The sequence below is a fragment of the Centroberyx affinis genome, unplaced genomic scaffold (assembly GCF_046629955.1).
Source record: "Centroberyx affinis isolate AG114_WGS23_722 - 3 ecotype Tasmania unplaced genomic scaffold, CSIRO-AGI_Caff_v1 ptg010258l_1, whole genome shotgun sequence".
In the NCBI taxonomy this organism is placed as follows: Eukaryota; Metazoa; Chordata; class Actinopteri; order Beryciformes; family Berycidae; genus Centroberyx; species Centroberyx affinis.
The window spans coordinates 236,055-248,905 of NW_027284783.1; the positions used below are offsets into that span (position 1 = coordinate 236,055).

At 45.6% G+C, this 12,851-nt stretch overlaps 2 protein-coding genes across 3 annotated transcripts; one reads left to right on the top strand and one right to left on the bottom strand.

Moving 5' to 3' along the window:
• Window positions 1-1,560: 1,560 nt before the first annotated feature.
• Window positions 1,561-4,884, bottom strand: kics2 (KICSTOR subunit 2). 2 transcript variants are annotated; one of them, XM_071514892.1, is made up of 3 exons: window positions 4,518-4,884; window positions 3,523-3,811; window positions 1,561-2,938 (listed from the first exon to the last, which is right to left on the bottom strand). In XM_071514892.1, the coding sequence occupies exons 1-3, from the start codon at window positions 4,588-4,590 to the stop codon at window positions 2,119-2,121; spliced, it is 1,182 nt and encodes a 393-aa protein (XP_071370993.1). In that variant the 5' UTR covers window positions 4,591-4,884; the 3' UTR covers window positions 1,561-2,118. The 2 variants fall into 2 exon arrangements, with proteins under 2 accessions (XP_071370993.1, XP_071370992.1); XM_071514891.1 differs by having other exon boundaries at window positions 4,359-4,884.
• A 1,314-nt stretch (window positions 4,885-6,198) lies between these two features.
• On the top strand, window positions 6,199-11,934 carry parp12b (poly (ADP-ribose) polymerase family, member 12b). Its single transcript, XM_071514889.1, has 8 exons — window positions 6,199-6,512; window positions 7,607-7,742; window positions 8,676-8,937; window positions 9,340-9,435; window positions 10,213-10,339; window positions 10,433-10,601; window positions 11,196-11,316; window positions 11,410-11,934. The coding sequence occupies exons 1-8, from the start codon at window positions 6,199-6,201 to the stop codon at window positions 11,508-11,510; spliced, it is 1,326 nt and encodes a 441-aa protein (XP_071370990.1). The 3' UTR covers window positions 11,511-11,934.
• Window positions 11,935-12,851: the final 917 nt, after the last annotated feature.

The window sequence follows — 12,851 nt, forward strand, 5'->3', positions numbered from 1 at the left end:
CGCATTAGCCGAGGAGCCTATCGCGAAAGGCTGCTGTATTCTTAATCTATTACCGATTGGCTGCTGTATCTGTAAACGAGCGATTCGATTGGTTGACGCCACAGAGGGCGGACGCTGCAGAGTGAAGGCAACGACGGTTCACACAGTTTTGGGATGTCTGTGTGACTCTTTTATTTGTTTTTTCTATTTCACTTGGTTCAGCTGCTACGCTCACTACGCCTCAAACCAAGCCTCTTGAGGTAGTCAGTGACAAAAAAACTCACGTTATTTAACCAATGTCCAGCTATTTAATGAATGTTTCCAGTATTTAACGACTGTTCAGCCATCTATTGAATGTTCAGTGAGTTGTTGTGATGGCATTAACACTCACTAAACTTAACAGCCTTCTTGTGTTCTGAGGAGACCCATACCCAGACCAGAGTTTCAAACAGGGTGCGACGGTTTAGTGCTTGGGGGGGGGGGGGGGAGTTCAGAGCTTGGACAGAACTTTTTCTGGAATGGGGTGGGTGTATGATTTCTTTCCCATTTGTGTGTGTGTGTGTGTGTGTGCGTGTGCGTGTGTGCCCTGCCTGCCTGCCCTTGTTCTGTCCCCTTATAAGTGCAGAAGCACTAGAATAGTGATAGATGATAGATTATTCATGCCTGCCTTGAGCGCCAGAACACGTGCAAGTTGGGGAAGCGTGTGTGTGTGTGTCGATGTAAAAAGCATGCCACTTAGTTGAGTGTGTGTGTGCGGAAATAATGGTTTACCTGCTTGTTACACTGAAGTCACTAGTTAACCTTAAATTCACAGTAAGCTAACAGGGTGGGGCTCTGTGTGTAAATGCCCAAAAACACTTGAACAGCACACTGAATGTGGCCTCCAACTGGGCTGGTAACTGATGCGAGTGTGATGAGCAATGGGATATGAGTCGCTGAGATGGGCTATGGATGCACATCTGTGTGTGTGTGTGTGCGTGTATATGTGAAAGTGCCTTTTTTTATCCTTGTCTTTTTTGGGGAGTTGTGAATCCACTCACGCATGTCCTGAACGAAGAGCAGCAGCACTCCGAATGAAATAATCATAAAGTGTTTAGTAGATTACTGAATTATGAATTCTAGCGTTAACCCATTGTGACATTGCACTTTGATGTATAGGATTGTGTACTTGGCATGTAGCATCATAACATGTTGGTGCATTTTAAACTAAAAGGGAGGTTTCTTTGAATGTGTTTGATAATAAAGGAAATGGTTTCGTCCGTTAGTGTTGCTGTATTTGAAAAACTGAGCTTCCTAAAGATGAGCTCATATAGCCAAATGGATTGTATCGATGTGTTGTATTTATATTATAAATAAACCTGAATAAATTAGCATTCAATCGTAAACTGATTGGGCCTTTTTTTAAGTGAACGAGTGCATACTAAAGGTTTGTGGTTGACTCTACACTCCACTCTTCCTTGATCACACACAAAGTCTTCACTAAACCACTAGAGGCATTCTGTTAGTAAATAGCCATCACACACACCTCATTCACTGGTCATGCCTGTATGATAGTTATTGATTAGGAATCGAGGGCAGATGTGCAATCATCTCAGAACTTTATTTAAATGGTGTCAAGTGCAGCACAATATAAAGGATTTAAAAATAAAAACGAAACATGTTAAAATAGCAACTGCTGCAAAATAATTAAAATACTTCATAAATTAAACAGAGAAAGGCTTTTTAGTGCTAGCAGCGTATCCCTCACAGGGTTGAGGGAGTTCGTCATACTGTCATGGCCAAAGAATGTGAGCGTGTAAAATGATTTTACACAGCGGTTTGTTATGGGAGGGACGCACACCGTGAGCGGTGTGTCTCTTTGGTCTGGAACAGGTTTGGCAAAACAGCAGGTTCACAGCTAAATGAGCGACTGCTAAATTAACAAGCAGTTGGACCGCAGGTTGAAATCCTTAAAATAAAAGCAGTTTCAAGGACAATTTCCAAAAGAAGAGATCAAAAATTCAAGCATATTCGTTTTCTATAAGAAATGATTCGAGCTAACAGGCTCCATCGATTAACCACCGCTCATCATATCCATCTTTAACAGTTTGGGGAAGAGGTATGCATGTGCTGTTCAGTCTGTGTGAGCCAGGTTGTAGCTCAGCCCTTGGAACCAGGTTTGAGGATGCTGAAGGGTTTGGAGTTGCGCAGCGAGCCGGAGATCTCCTGCAGGAAGGCGGTGATGTGCGAGTCCTTCTCCGACTTCCTGCCGTCGAAGATGACCACCAGGGTGAAGTGGGGCTCGGGCCGCGTCAGGTAGTAGGTGCTCTGGACCTTATCGTCGTAGAAGTGCACCACCTTGTCCAGAGTGTTCAGCTCGGCGGCGCGGTCCCCCATCATCATGATGACGTTCGGCCAGTGCGTGAGCGGCCGCTCCCCCGACGGCAGGGACACCACGGCGGGGAACTGCTCCACGCCCTTGGGCGCCTCGCGGTACGAGTGCGGGTGGTGGTAGCCGTGGCCCTGGAAGCTTTCCGAGCCGCGGTTGTCGAACACCAGCGACACGTTGTTGGCGTCGTGCTTGCGGACGAAGGAGCAGATCTTGCCGTGGTAGTCGGGCGCGGTGCGGGCGGTCAGGGCTCTCATGTCGGCCGGCGCCGTCTGCCGGCTCAGCGCCTCGTGGAAGTAGAAGCTGAACTTGGCCAGCAGGGCCGCCTGGAAGCGCTGCAGCCACACGTACAGGTGGGGCGGCTGCACGGCCTTCTGAGACTGGCCTCCGAACAGGTGCTTGCGGGTCTCTTTCTGCCGCTGGAAGAGCTGTCCCCAGGCAGTCAGCTTGGAGTTGGCGCCGTGCAGACTGAGCAGAGCGGGCAGGAAGTGCCACTCGGACACCTGGGCCTGGCAGCGCAGTAACTGGGTCACCACGTCTACCTCCGTCTGGAAGCCCTCCTCCACGCGGCCCAGGATGGGGTGGTGGAATCTGGGAGGGGGAAGAGAGGGAGGGTTAGCACTTAAACACAAGCACAAACTAACAAATGTAATGACAGCGGCCGGCCTCATTTACAGTGACCTGAAACCAGCTGTCTCATTGCTGTGCTGAGAATACATTTGCATTTAAGGTTGGAACTGAGCGTGGCTGGTTGCCACAGAGCGGCAGGTCGGCCAAACATCTACATACACACACTCTCCTTTCCGATTCATCTCCACAGGTCTGATGGCTGCAGGGGGAGAGCATCACCTTCACCCCTCACTGCACTGCCAAGTCAGTAGTGTGTGGTGCATCAGACTGTGACCTGCTGCAGTTTACTCAACAACTGAACTGTGCAGTTTGTATGCCTATTACGATGGTTGGAAACGGTTTAGCTGATGTGTCTCCAGGGAAAACAGTGGCGTCCTGCATTTGCTGCATTCAGCAGAACGTTTTCCTCCTCCAACCCCAATATGTCACTCCCTCCTTTCCTGGTATCTCTCTCATTCTTCCCTCTCCACTTAATCTCGCAAACGTCCTTTCTATTCCTTCAAAATCCACCCTAAACCCTGGTCTAAGAACCCACACACACACACCTGGAGCTGTACTTGTGAAGGACGGCCTCCAGGGTGGTGACCAGCTCGTCCGAGTTGATGCTCTTCTGGCTGCCCAGCGAGTGCATCTTCTCGTACAGGTCGGCCATCTCCATGCGGGCCTGGGTGAAGTGGCAGAGCTGCTCCGACAGGTGCGACAGCAGGTCTTCCAGGTAGGAGGCAGAGCCCGGCTGGGTGTGGCGTCCCATCATCACCACCTTCCGCAGCTCGTTGTATAGCGAGGTGTAGATGGTTCGGATGGAGTCCTTGCGGCTGAAGAACGACTGGCCACCTGCAGGGAGAGGAACACACACAGGTCTACTCATCTACTGTATATTGTGGACCACCATCAGATGAAAATGGTTGACTTGTGTTCATCTTTCATGGGCAGTAGCGCCATCTGTCGTTACACGTGTAGCTATCTGAGCGGCTTTACCTCGCACATATCTAAATGAAATCAGAATTGCTCTGTGCACATTTTTCACTTTCACTTTACAATTAAAAGCAATTTACGGGATTACAAAGAATGAAAGTAGCCTGTTGAAAATAACCTGGTTTATGAACGTATTAACCACAAGCGTCCATTAGCCTATTTTACAAAGAAGTTGTCAGGCTCTACATCAGTCTACTACTACATTTAATAACCTCATTCCACCCCATGATAATTTCCTTGTACAGTAGCAAAACGACACGCACTGAGGAAAATTCACAGGACACACCGCCAGGGAAACACATTGTTTAGGGGATACAATTTAGGCACACCGCCTGTTCTGGTTAATTCACACCCTTCCTGAGAACTTTGAGGAAATACGGTTGTAGATAGCGTCGGGAAGCGTTACCCAGTTTCTGTCCGAGGAATGTCATGTTGTGGTAAGCCTTCTCCGCCGCGGCCAGGTGAGCCAGAGCGGCCAGCAGAGCGGCCCAGATGGCTCCGGCACTCTTGCTGTTGTCCTTCTCCTTCTCCACGTAGTCCTTCGCCCGGTCGAAAGAAAACATGCCGAGCTGCGTGAAGAAACTCTCCAGGATGGCCCGCTCCCGTGGTACGGGCCGCAGCTCTTCGACCTCGGTCATGACTCTGAACTAGCACCGAATAAGTTTAGATAACTGCTAACTTAGGTGTCTAAAACACAGAGGTCTGCCTGTCGAGGCTAGCTAACGTCAGTGTTAGCAAAAGAGAATCATTTAACGTTAGCCGAACGGGTAGGAAAACACCATTCTTCCAGTCGAAATGCACAATATTGAACAACCCGACATAATTTAAAAACACACCTATGTAAATGTTTTGGCAGTAGTTCCAAAGATGTACATAAAACGATAATATTTAAAACTGTACATGTAACCAGCTAGCTAGCTAACCACCGGACGCCATCATGATTACGCAGATGTCAACACTACGGAAAGCCAAGAGTACCAAATAGCACAGATCGCAGCAACGTGCAAAAGTGGTTTGTAGCGCCGTCCTGTGGTGACTTTGATGTTTGAGGTAGTCATTAATTTTCTTTTTCTTTGCACATACTCTAAACTAAATGTAAAGTTAGTTAGGATTTTTTACAAGTAGACGAGACAGGTTGGTTTAGTCCTGTTTAAGTCTCATTTTATTATCTGTGCACATTTCTTCTTTCATAACTCAGACTCAGAGTTAAGAATTAAGCTCGACTGCCTCCATGTGGACTAAAGTGGAAAAGATGCGTCAAGGTACCAGAGTTAATAAAAAGAAGTTAGGCAAATGAGCCTTCAGAATAAAAGCGTGTAATATGTCACGTCCTGGAAAAACAAAACCAAGTGTGGAAGTAACAAAATAGTTACTCTCAGTTCTGTAATTGAGTATTATATATATATTTAATATTTTTGAATTAGTAATTTTTTACTTAAAAATGATTTAACTGACATATTGTCCTTTGCTACTTTTTACATCACATCTAGTATAGAGTACACTTTTTTTTTTAGCCTTTGTAAGCATTGCATCAGAAACTGGCCAAGAAGTAATCTTGTTTATTCATGCTTTACTTTGTTTATGCACTTGTTGTTTTTTTATTTCAATTAAAATAATCTAGTTTGAACTCTGTCCTTTCATCCTTTTTGCAAAGGACGAAAAGACAGACACGAAAGGAAAAATCATATGTAACAATGTTCTCTTTGTCAAAAAGTGATGTAGTAACATGTCTAAAACTTTTACTCTAACAACACATTAAGCCTACTTTTTATAGACGCCACCATGATGACATAATGTCCTACATGTACCATGGTGGCATCTGTCTGTCTATCTGTCTGTCTACTACCTTGTTACTGAAGAAAATTGTCTTACACATGTTGACATAGAAATATTTTCTAATTCAGGCATTCATGAATGAATTAATTAATGACCAACATGTTATATTTAATGTACCATGGTGATTATGTTGGGACAGCTCAAGTACCTCTTGTCGTTTAATTTATTGTTTTTGCCCAAAATAAAGTATATTTAGCCTTATTATAGGACCTTTTTTTTAGGCCCTTTTCACGTCGTAAGAAACCGGGGCCTCATTTGAGCCCCATCTTGGCTTTGTACAAATGACGCTTTTATTCTGAAAAGGCCAGACCGGAAGACTATTTTTGTTCTGGGCGGAACCTATGGGCGGAACGCAAACCAGCAAAATAAATCATTGACTCCACTTCCCTTCGCTGTGTTTTGCTGCCAAAATGTCCAGCTATGCCAGAGTGATTCACTATGCTACGAGTGTGCTGTGCAGCAACAAAGGCGCCATGGTGCTGCTGCAGCTCCACAGGAAGGTTTTCCAGCGCTTCGACATCACCGAGGAGGACTTCTGGTACATCGTGAAGAAATGCCCCCGCTTCGTGGTGGTGAGGACCAAGGAGGGCACCGACTGCACTGTCGTCGCTAAAACATCCCTCCGACTCTGCAAGAATTACACCAAACAGCACTGCGCAGACTGCCAGGAATTACACCTGTGCAAGTATTTTGTTTATGGAAACTGCCGGTTTGGGAAAGGCAGGTAAGCTAAGGGTCGAGGTGTTGGCTTGCCAAGGGAGTTAAAGGATAATACAAGTGTAATTTAATGTTTTTCCCATCGCCATTAATGCCTATGAAGAGTCTAAACCTATTAATGGTTTGCCAAAGTCAGAAGCTAGCAATTTGCCAAAGTCAGAAGCTAGCGTTACTAAAGGTTTGCCATAACGGTACCTCATAAGCTAGTTATGGGCTCCCATTGTTATTGTTTTTTTTTATTTTTTTAAATACATTAAAACTGCTCGCAGACAGATACTACACTGACTAACGTAATCCAACAATTTAAAACTGCACGATTAATGTATTTTTTCCTAACATGACTCTACCAAGCACCTAATGGTCGCATTTAATGGGACTAGTCTTTGTTTTTATCCATTACTGCGCACTGTTACATACTCCTGGTGGCAGTGAAGAGGCAAAACGAAACTTAAGGCAGTCGGATGCTTTGTTGGGAAACGGATACTAGTCTACTATGCAGACTCTTCATAGACATTATTATTGCAACAAGGGGAAAAATGACATTTATTGTGCTTTCACGCTACCTCTGTTATTTCTGTGTGTGTAGTATTGGCTTGCTAACTAAAAGAAAATACATCTCTTTTTATATTAACGCGAACACTTTACAATAAGTAATGTATACAGGAAAAAAAGTCAACATCAAAACTGAACACCATGGGAGAGAAGAAAAGGAAAACTAAAAGAAATACTAGGGGCTATATCTACAAGAAATAAAAGAGACTTATATGAATGCGTACATTTATGTACTTATCACATAAAATTGTTTCCCTTCATCTTTTCTTTGCCAAAATCTGTGAATCTGGACAGTATGTTCTGAATGTTCAGTATGTTCAAACATAGATCTGCTTATATTGGTAAGTATATATGAAATGTATTTTTCACAGTCTATGGCCTCCCTGGAAGTGGCTAGTTGATTGAACCAGATTCAGCGTCTCCACTGCAGTACCATATTCTATATTCTGTATGCTTGGTCTAGGTGTGGATTCAGGAGATATGACAGATATTTTTTGCTGGGTTCTGTATTGTTTTGTTGTAAGATTACAAAACTTTGGTCTGTTGCAGGAAACCATGCAAGTTCTCCCATGATATCCGATCAGAGCATAACTACCCTCTGCTGAGAGAGTGCACCCTGCATGAGCTGAACGAGGATGACCTGTTTCTACTGCTGCTTCAGAACGACCCCTCCCTGCTGCCTGAGGTAACACACACACACACACACACACACAATCTCTACTTCACCTACTGTCTAAACGTTGCCTTTGCTTTACAACGTTGCCAGTTGTTTCCATTGCCCTATGCTGGTCAGATAATGTGTCTCCACCTTTCCCCCACTGGGAGGGATTGATTAGTATTTCACATGCTCTATTTTCTATCCAGTGTGACCTCCATTTAAATGTGGAACATTTTTGCGTTACAGGTGTTTCCGCTGATTTGTGTGGCTCTTCTCTCTGCCAGTGTATCAGTGCTCTAAGTTTGCTGTTAAGGCCGTTGGAGAAAGAGACACGTAGCGGTGTTTGCTCTCGTTTTCCCTTTTGCTTTTTCCTCTTTTTCTGGAGAGGGACGAACCAGAGTAGCTTACATCGTGGCTTTTGTGGATGGGAAGTAGGCAGCGCCAGTGAGGTGAGAATCCTGCTCTCTGATTGGATGGTGCATTTGCAAAAACGAAGAGCAGTTTCTGGAAAGACAAAACAAAAGATATGCTAAAATATGAGTGCAGTTTTGAGAGAGTAGGCTGCCATTCAACTCTAATCCAATAACGGGGAAAAGGTCCAAAGACAATCGCTAAAATAATTCAGCAAGAAAATAGTAGAGCCCAGATGGGGGTGAAGAGCAAGCGGATGAAGAGAAGCCTCGGAGGAACCTGAGGGAGAACCCTGTATTTTTAACAAACAAGAAAACAAAATAAAAAAAAAAAAACAAACAAAAAAGAAAATCTAAAAAAAAAAGTGTCCTGTTGATGTGCGTTTGACCTGAGGGAAGTGTCCGTTTCCGCAGAGGTAAAGTAGAACACTTTGGTGTGTGAGGTTTGATTGTTTTTCCGTTTTGATTTAGCCCATCCCTCTGGTTGCCAGCGTGCGTCTCCCTTGCCACGCCGACCCTCTTCACCATCCGTCCTGTGTTCCTCATACAGGTGTGCGCTCACTACAACAAGGGCGCCGGGCCGCACGGCGCATGCACCTTCCAAGACAAGTGCACCAAGGTGCACATGTGCATGCACTACGTTCAGGGCGACTGCATGTTCGGCCACAAGTGCAAGCGGCAGCACATCATCGACCAGCACGGCCGCCTCATGCTGGAGGAGAGGGGCCTCAGCGGGGACATCATCCACGACCTGCCGTTCATTTACCAGAACATCCAGCTCCTCGCCACACCCTCAACCTGCTCCCCCAGAGGTGAGCCTGACGGTCACTACACCCTAACCTAGGGCTTGTAAACAGAAGTCACACTGATTCACAAGTAGCTCATTTATTTATTATGACAGAGTTTTGGTAACTTGTTATGCCGTCAGGTTGGAGATTTTTTTTGGGGGGGGGGGGGCGAGGGGGGGGGACTTGTCTATTCTCTTTGTTGTAATTTCCCTCCTCTGGTCTTCAAACCAGTTAAGAACACATGAAGAAAAAGCTGAATATGAGCATCAGTCCAGACTGCAGTTTGCCCTCGCTTCATTTTATGCCCAGCTTTCCCTGCATGAGGAACTGCTGGCTATCAGATGTTAACATCCGTTCCAAACATGCTTGGTGTGAACGCAAGTAAGAAAATAGTGATGATTTTCTGTCTCTTTGTGTGTCTGTCAGAGAATATGCCGGACCCACTCTTCAAGCCCGTCAGTCAGGCAGACGAGAGGAATGAGATCTGCCTCCATTTCATCCGCAGGAGCTGCCGATTCCAAGGTGAGCTCAGCTGCTTTCTCCAACCCTCATCTGCTCCTTCTTATAATACCAAAGGGGTGAAAGGGCTGTTTTTTTGTTGAAGTCTTGCAAGCCAAAAATTAACGCAGCATGTTAATATTTCCACCATTTCTTTCCATCTTGACCTGTTCTGCTAGTGTTGCAATTCCGTCACATTTTCACTAGGTGGTGACAAAGTGTCAAATTATAAATAGACCATGCAAATGAGTAATCTGTGAATTTACAGCAATCCAACCCACCCAAGCTTCCAGTCAGTGTCCCAAGTTGAACAAGCAACATTCTCTCTATCTCCAGCCTCAATCTTGCAGCACACAAGCATCACTGTTTCTTACCAAGCTCCCTGCATTGGATAACCAGCTCTAAATTCCACATTACAGGAGCAAATACACATCTTGTCTTCCTAATTCAATATGCAATGATGCTTATGGTTGTGGCACCTGGCAGCAGATGAAATAGTGTATTTTTCCAGTTGTATACGTGGGAAAATGAACTAGGGAACTTATATTCTAAATGCAGGCATTTAGAGTGTGAAATGCCCTGGCCTCTTGCTCATTTTCCTTTCTAAATTTAAACATGTTCAAGGTAATGTTGCACTTTGGTGGCAGCAAGAGGTAACCGTTTGAATTGAGAGGCTTCAATACCCAGAAATCCTGCAAGTTCATTAAAGCTGATAAGATGGATGTTTCATGGTTTGAAGTATGCTGTGTCTTGTAATGTTTTGCTCTGAATGTAGTTGAGATTCTTGTGTCTCCTCTGCAGACAACTGCATCCGTGTGCACTTCAACCTGCCCTACAAGTGGGAGGTGTTCGACGGCGACACCTGGCGGGACCTGAGGCACATGGAGGAGATTGAGCGGGCCTTCTGCGACCCGCGCAAAATGCAGAGGTGAGACTTCGCTTCTCGCCGTTCTCGAGTCTGGAAGCTCATCTGCTGCCGATGAGGAAAACAGTCGTTTGTTTTTCTCTGTCGTGTTTGCAGCCCAGGCGCGCGGCCCGTGGACTTCCTGTCCATGACCCGCGAGTCGGACCCCGTTCGCCGTCTCTCCACGGTGTCTTCGGTCACCAAGCCGCCCCACTACATCCTGACAACAGAGTGGCTGTGGTACTACAAGGGCGACCACGAGAACTGGGTCGAGTACGGACGGCCTGTGAGTTACACTGCCGCTGGGCAGTAGTTGAATTTGGGGGGATGGGGGTTTAGAGGTTCATGGGTCATTTTTAAGTTTTTTGAAATGTTATTTTATTTTGTGTTGTGTTTCATGGTATGTTTTATGGTTTATGAGCCACATGTGTATATGTACACCTGGCATTAACATGTCTCATATCCTGACTGTTTCTAGATATGATTTAGTGTGTGATGTGTGTAGCATTTTAACATCAGTGAATCATTACCGCATCAATTTTGAGACATTAGTATAATTACAGTAAACGAGACCACCATTGAGAAGCCTGGCAGCCTCTACCGGCCTCTACACTGCATTTTACATTGTGAGCCACTGGGTCGGCTTCGGCGGGAAATCTGCTAGATTGTTTTACAGCACAAAGGGAAATTGCTTTATGGCACAAAACAGGAAGAGGGCGCTGTTCTTCCAGAGCAAATAGAGCTAAAGCTTTCAGCTTTTTCTGGCAAATGCAGATGGTGGAAGGAGTGAAAGGCCGATCAGTTCCAACATGTTTATCCTCCTCTGTGTGTGTTGTTCTTTTACCAAAGAAGCAAAAATCATCTCAATTTCTATCATCAGGACGACAAGCAGCGCACGACATCGATGGCGTCCCGGAACCTGGAGGAGGCGTACATGACCGACAGATCGGCTGAAGTGGAAGTCGTAAAGGGCCACCGCCAGTACTATCTCAGCTTCCAAGGTAACGATCTTCAGAGACCAGACCCCCCCCCCCCCCTCCGCTCTTTCCACACGCCTTCTTCACCGATTCCTCTCCTCTTTTTTTTATTTGCAGACATGTACCAGCGGAACCCTAAACACAACACCAAGAGGAAGGTGCGCCGCCGACCGCGCTTCGTCTCCATCACCGAGGTGGAAAAGCAGGCGGCTCGGTAGAGAGAGAGAGAGAGAGAGAGACCCGGTCCCGTCTGAATGAACGAGTGCCTTAAACACATCCGGAACAAGTTTTTTCTTTGCTGTCACTCCACCGTTTTCCTGCTTTTAGAGCCACATAAAGTATCAATGCACTCCTCTAGCTAGTTTCTGACTGTTACTGTATTAATGTTTCTGACTTGGATGGATCTGTTATATTTGAAGGATTTTATGTTACCAAAGCGGGAGCATCTAACAGCTTGGCTGTAATGTACTGACAGTGGAAGGATGGATGGATGAACTCTTTAGGAAAGTTCTGTTTGTAAAGAAGAAATGCAAAGAAAACCTGTCTGTAATTATCAGTCATGTCTCCCCAGTATCATACATTTTTTATATATGAGTGTAAATGGAAGCCTGGTTGATTGTATTCAAGAAATGCAAACTTTTCCCAAACCACTTGTTTTGTGTTTGGCTGGTTTTTGATTTCTGTGTTCTCCCCTCCTGTCAACACTGCATTAAGAGTTGAATTTTCCCACTCTGCCAATTCAGCCTTGAAGTATCCATCTCTGGAAAGCTGGTCATTAATTTTGAAAGAGGAATGCCAGGGTTAGAAATCGATTTCCTACATAAATTATCCAGCTTCTCCTCAGACTAAAACGGGTCTCTGAAGAGGCAATTCACTGTGGAGGAACAAAAAAAAAAAAGAAAGAAAGCAAAACAAGATGTCGTTTGAATTGTAGATTTGATCAACTGATCAGCAGTGGGCAGTCTGTACCGGGCATGGACTGGTACGGGGACGTGCCTTGAATCTGACGGATTCAAACTAGCAGCCACCGGAGCTTTGACAACACATTACCGGGGGGTTTCATTCATTTTGGTGACGTTTCCCGGCGAGGATGACTGAACGCATGAAGAGGTGTGCATTGCAGCCTCCTGCGCTTGCACCATATCTTTAACCACGCGGGGTTTATGCAGCATCAAACGGAGGATAGCCTATATGCCAGCGGAATATTTCGTCTTGCAGGGAGATTTATCCTTTTCCGTGCAGGGAGCGCGCAGCGCGGCGGTGGGAGAGGCGTGACGCGCCCGTACCGCATCTCCAGGATGGCAGGTAGGTCTCATCCCAGGACCGGGAGATAAAATAATACTAAAACCTCAGAGGCGATTGGCTCTGATGGCACAGTTAGTGTGAACCTCCATCTTTTCATTGCAAAGCGTCTCTTATTTCATTCGATTTAATTACGCGTTATTGCAGGCCGGAATCTCCGAGTGTAGCTATCGCTTGTGGCTGGTGCCTATTAATAAAAAAAAAAGGCATGGGAGGCTACAGATGCGGATCTGACAACATGCTTGCCGCCGTTTTCA

Coding starts and splice junctions, on each gene's coding strand:
- parp12b (XM_071514889.1), top strand. CDS start 6,199: ATGTCCAGCTATGCCAGAGTGATTCACTATGCTACGAGTGTGCTGTGC. Junction 7,743..8,675: donor ACCCCTCCCTGCTGCCTGAG/GTAACACACACA, acceptor TTCCTCATACAG/GTGTGCGCTCACTACAACAA. Junction 9,436..10,212: donor CAGGAGCTGCCGATTCCAAG/GTGAGCTCAGCT, acceptor TCTCCTCTGCAG/ACAACTGCATCCGTGTGCAC.
- kics2 (XM_071514891.1), bottom strand. CDS start 4,590: ATGACCGAGGTCGAAGAGCTGCGGCCCGTACCACGGGAGCGGGCCATC. Junction 3,812..4,358: donor ATTCCTCGGACAGAAACTGG/GTAACGCTTCCC, acceptor CTCTCCCTGCAG/GTGGCCAGTCGTTCTTCAGC. Junction 2,939..3,522: donor CTTCACAAGTACAGCTCCAG/GTGTGTGTGTGT, acceptor TCCCCCTCCCAG/ATTCCACCACCCCATCCTGG.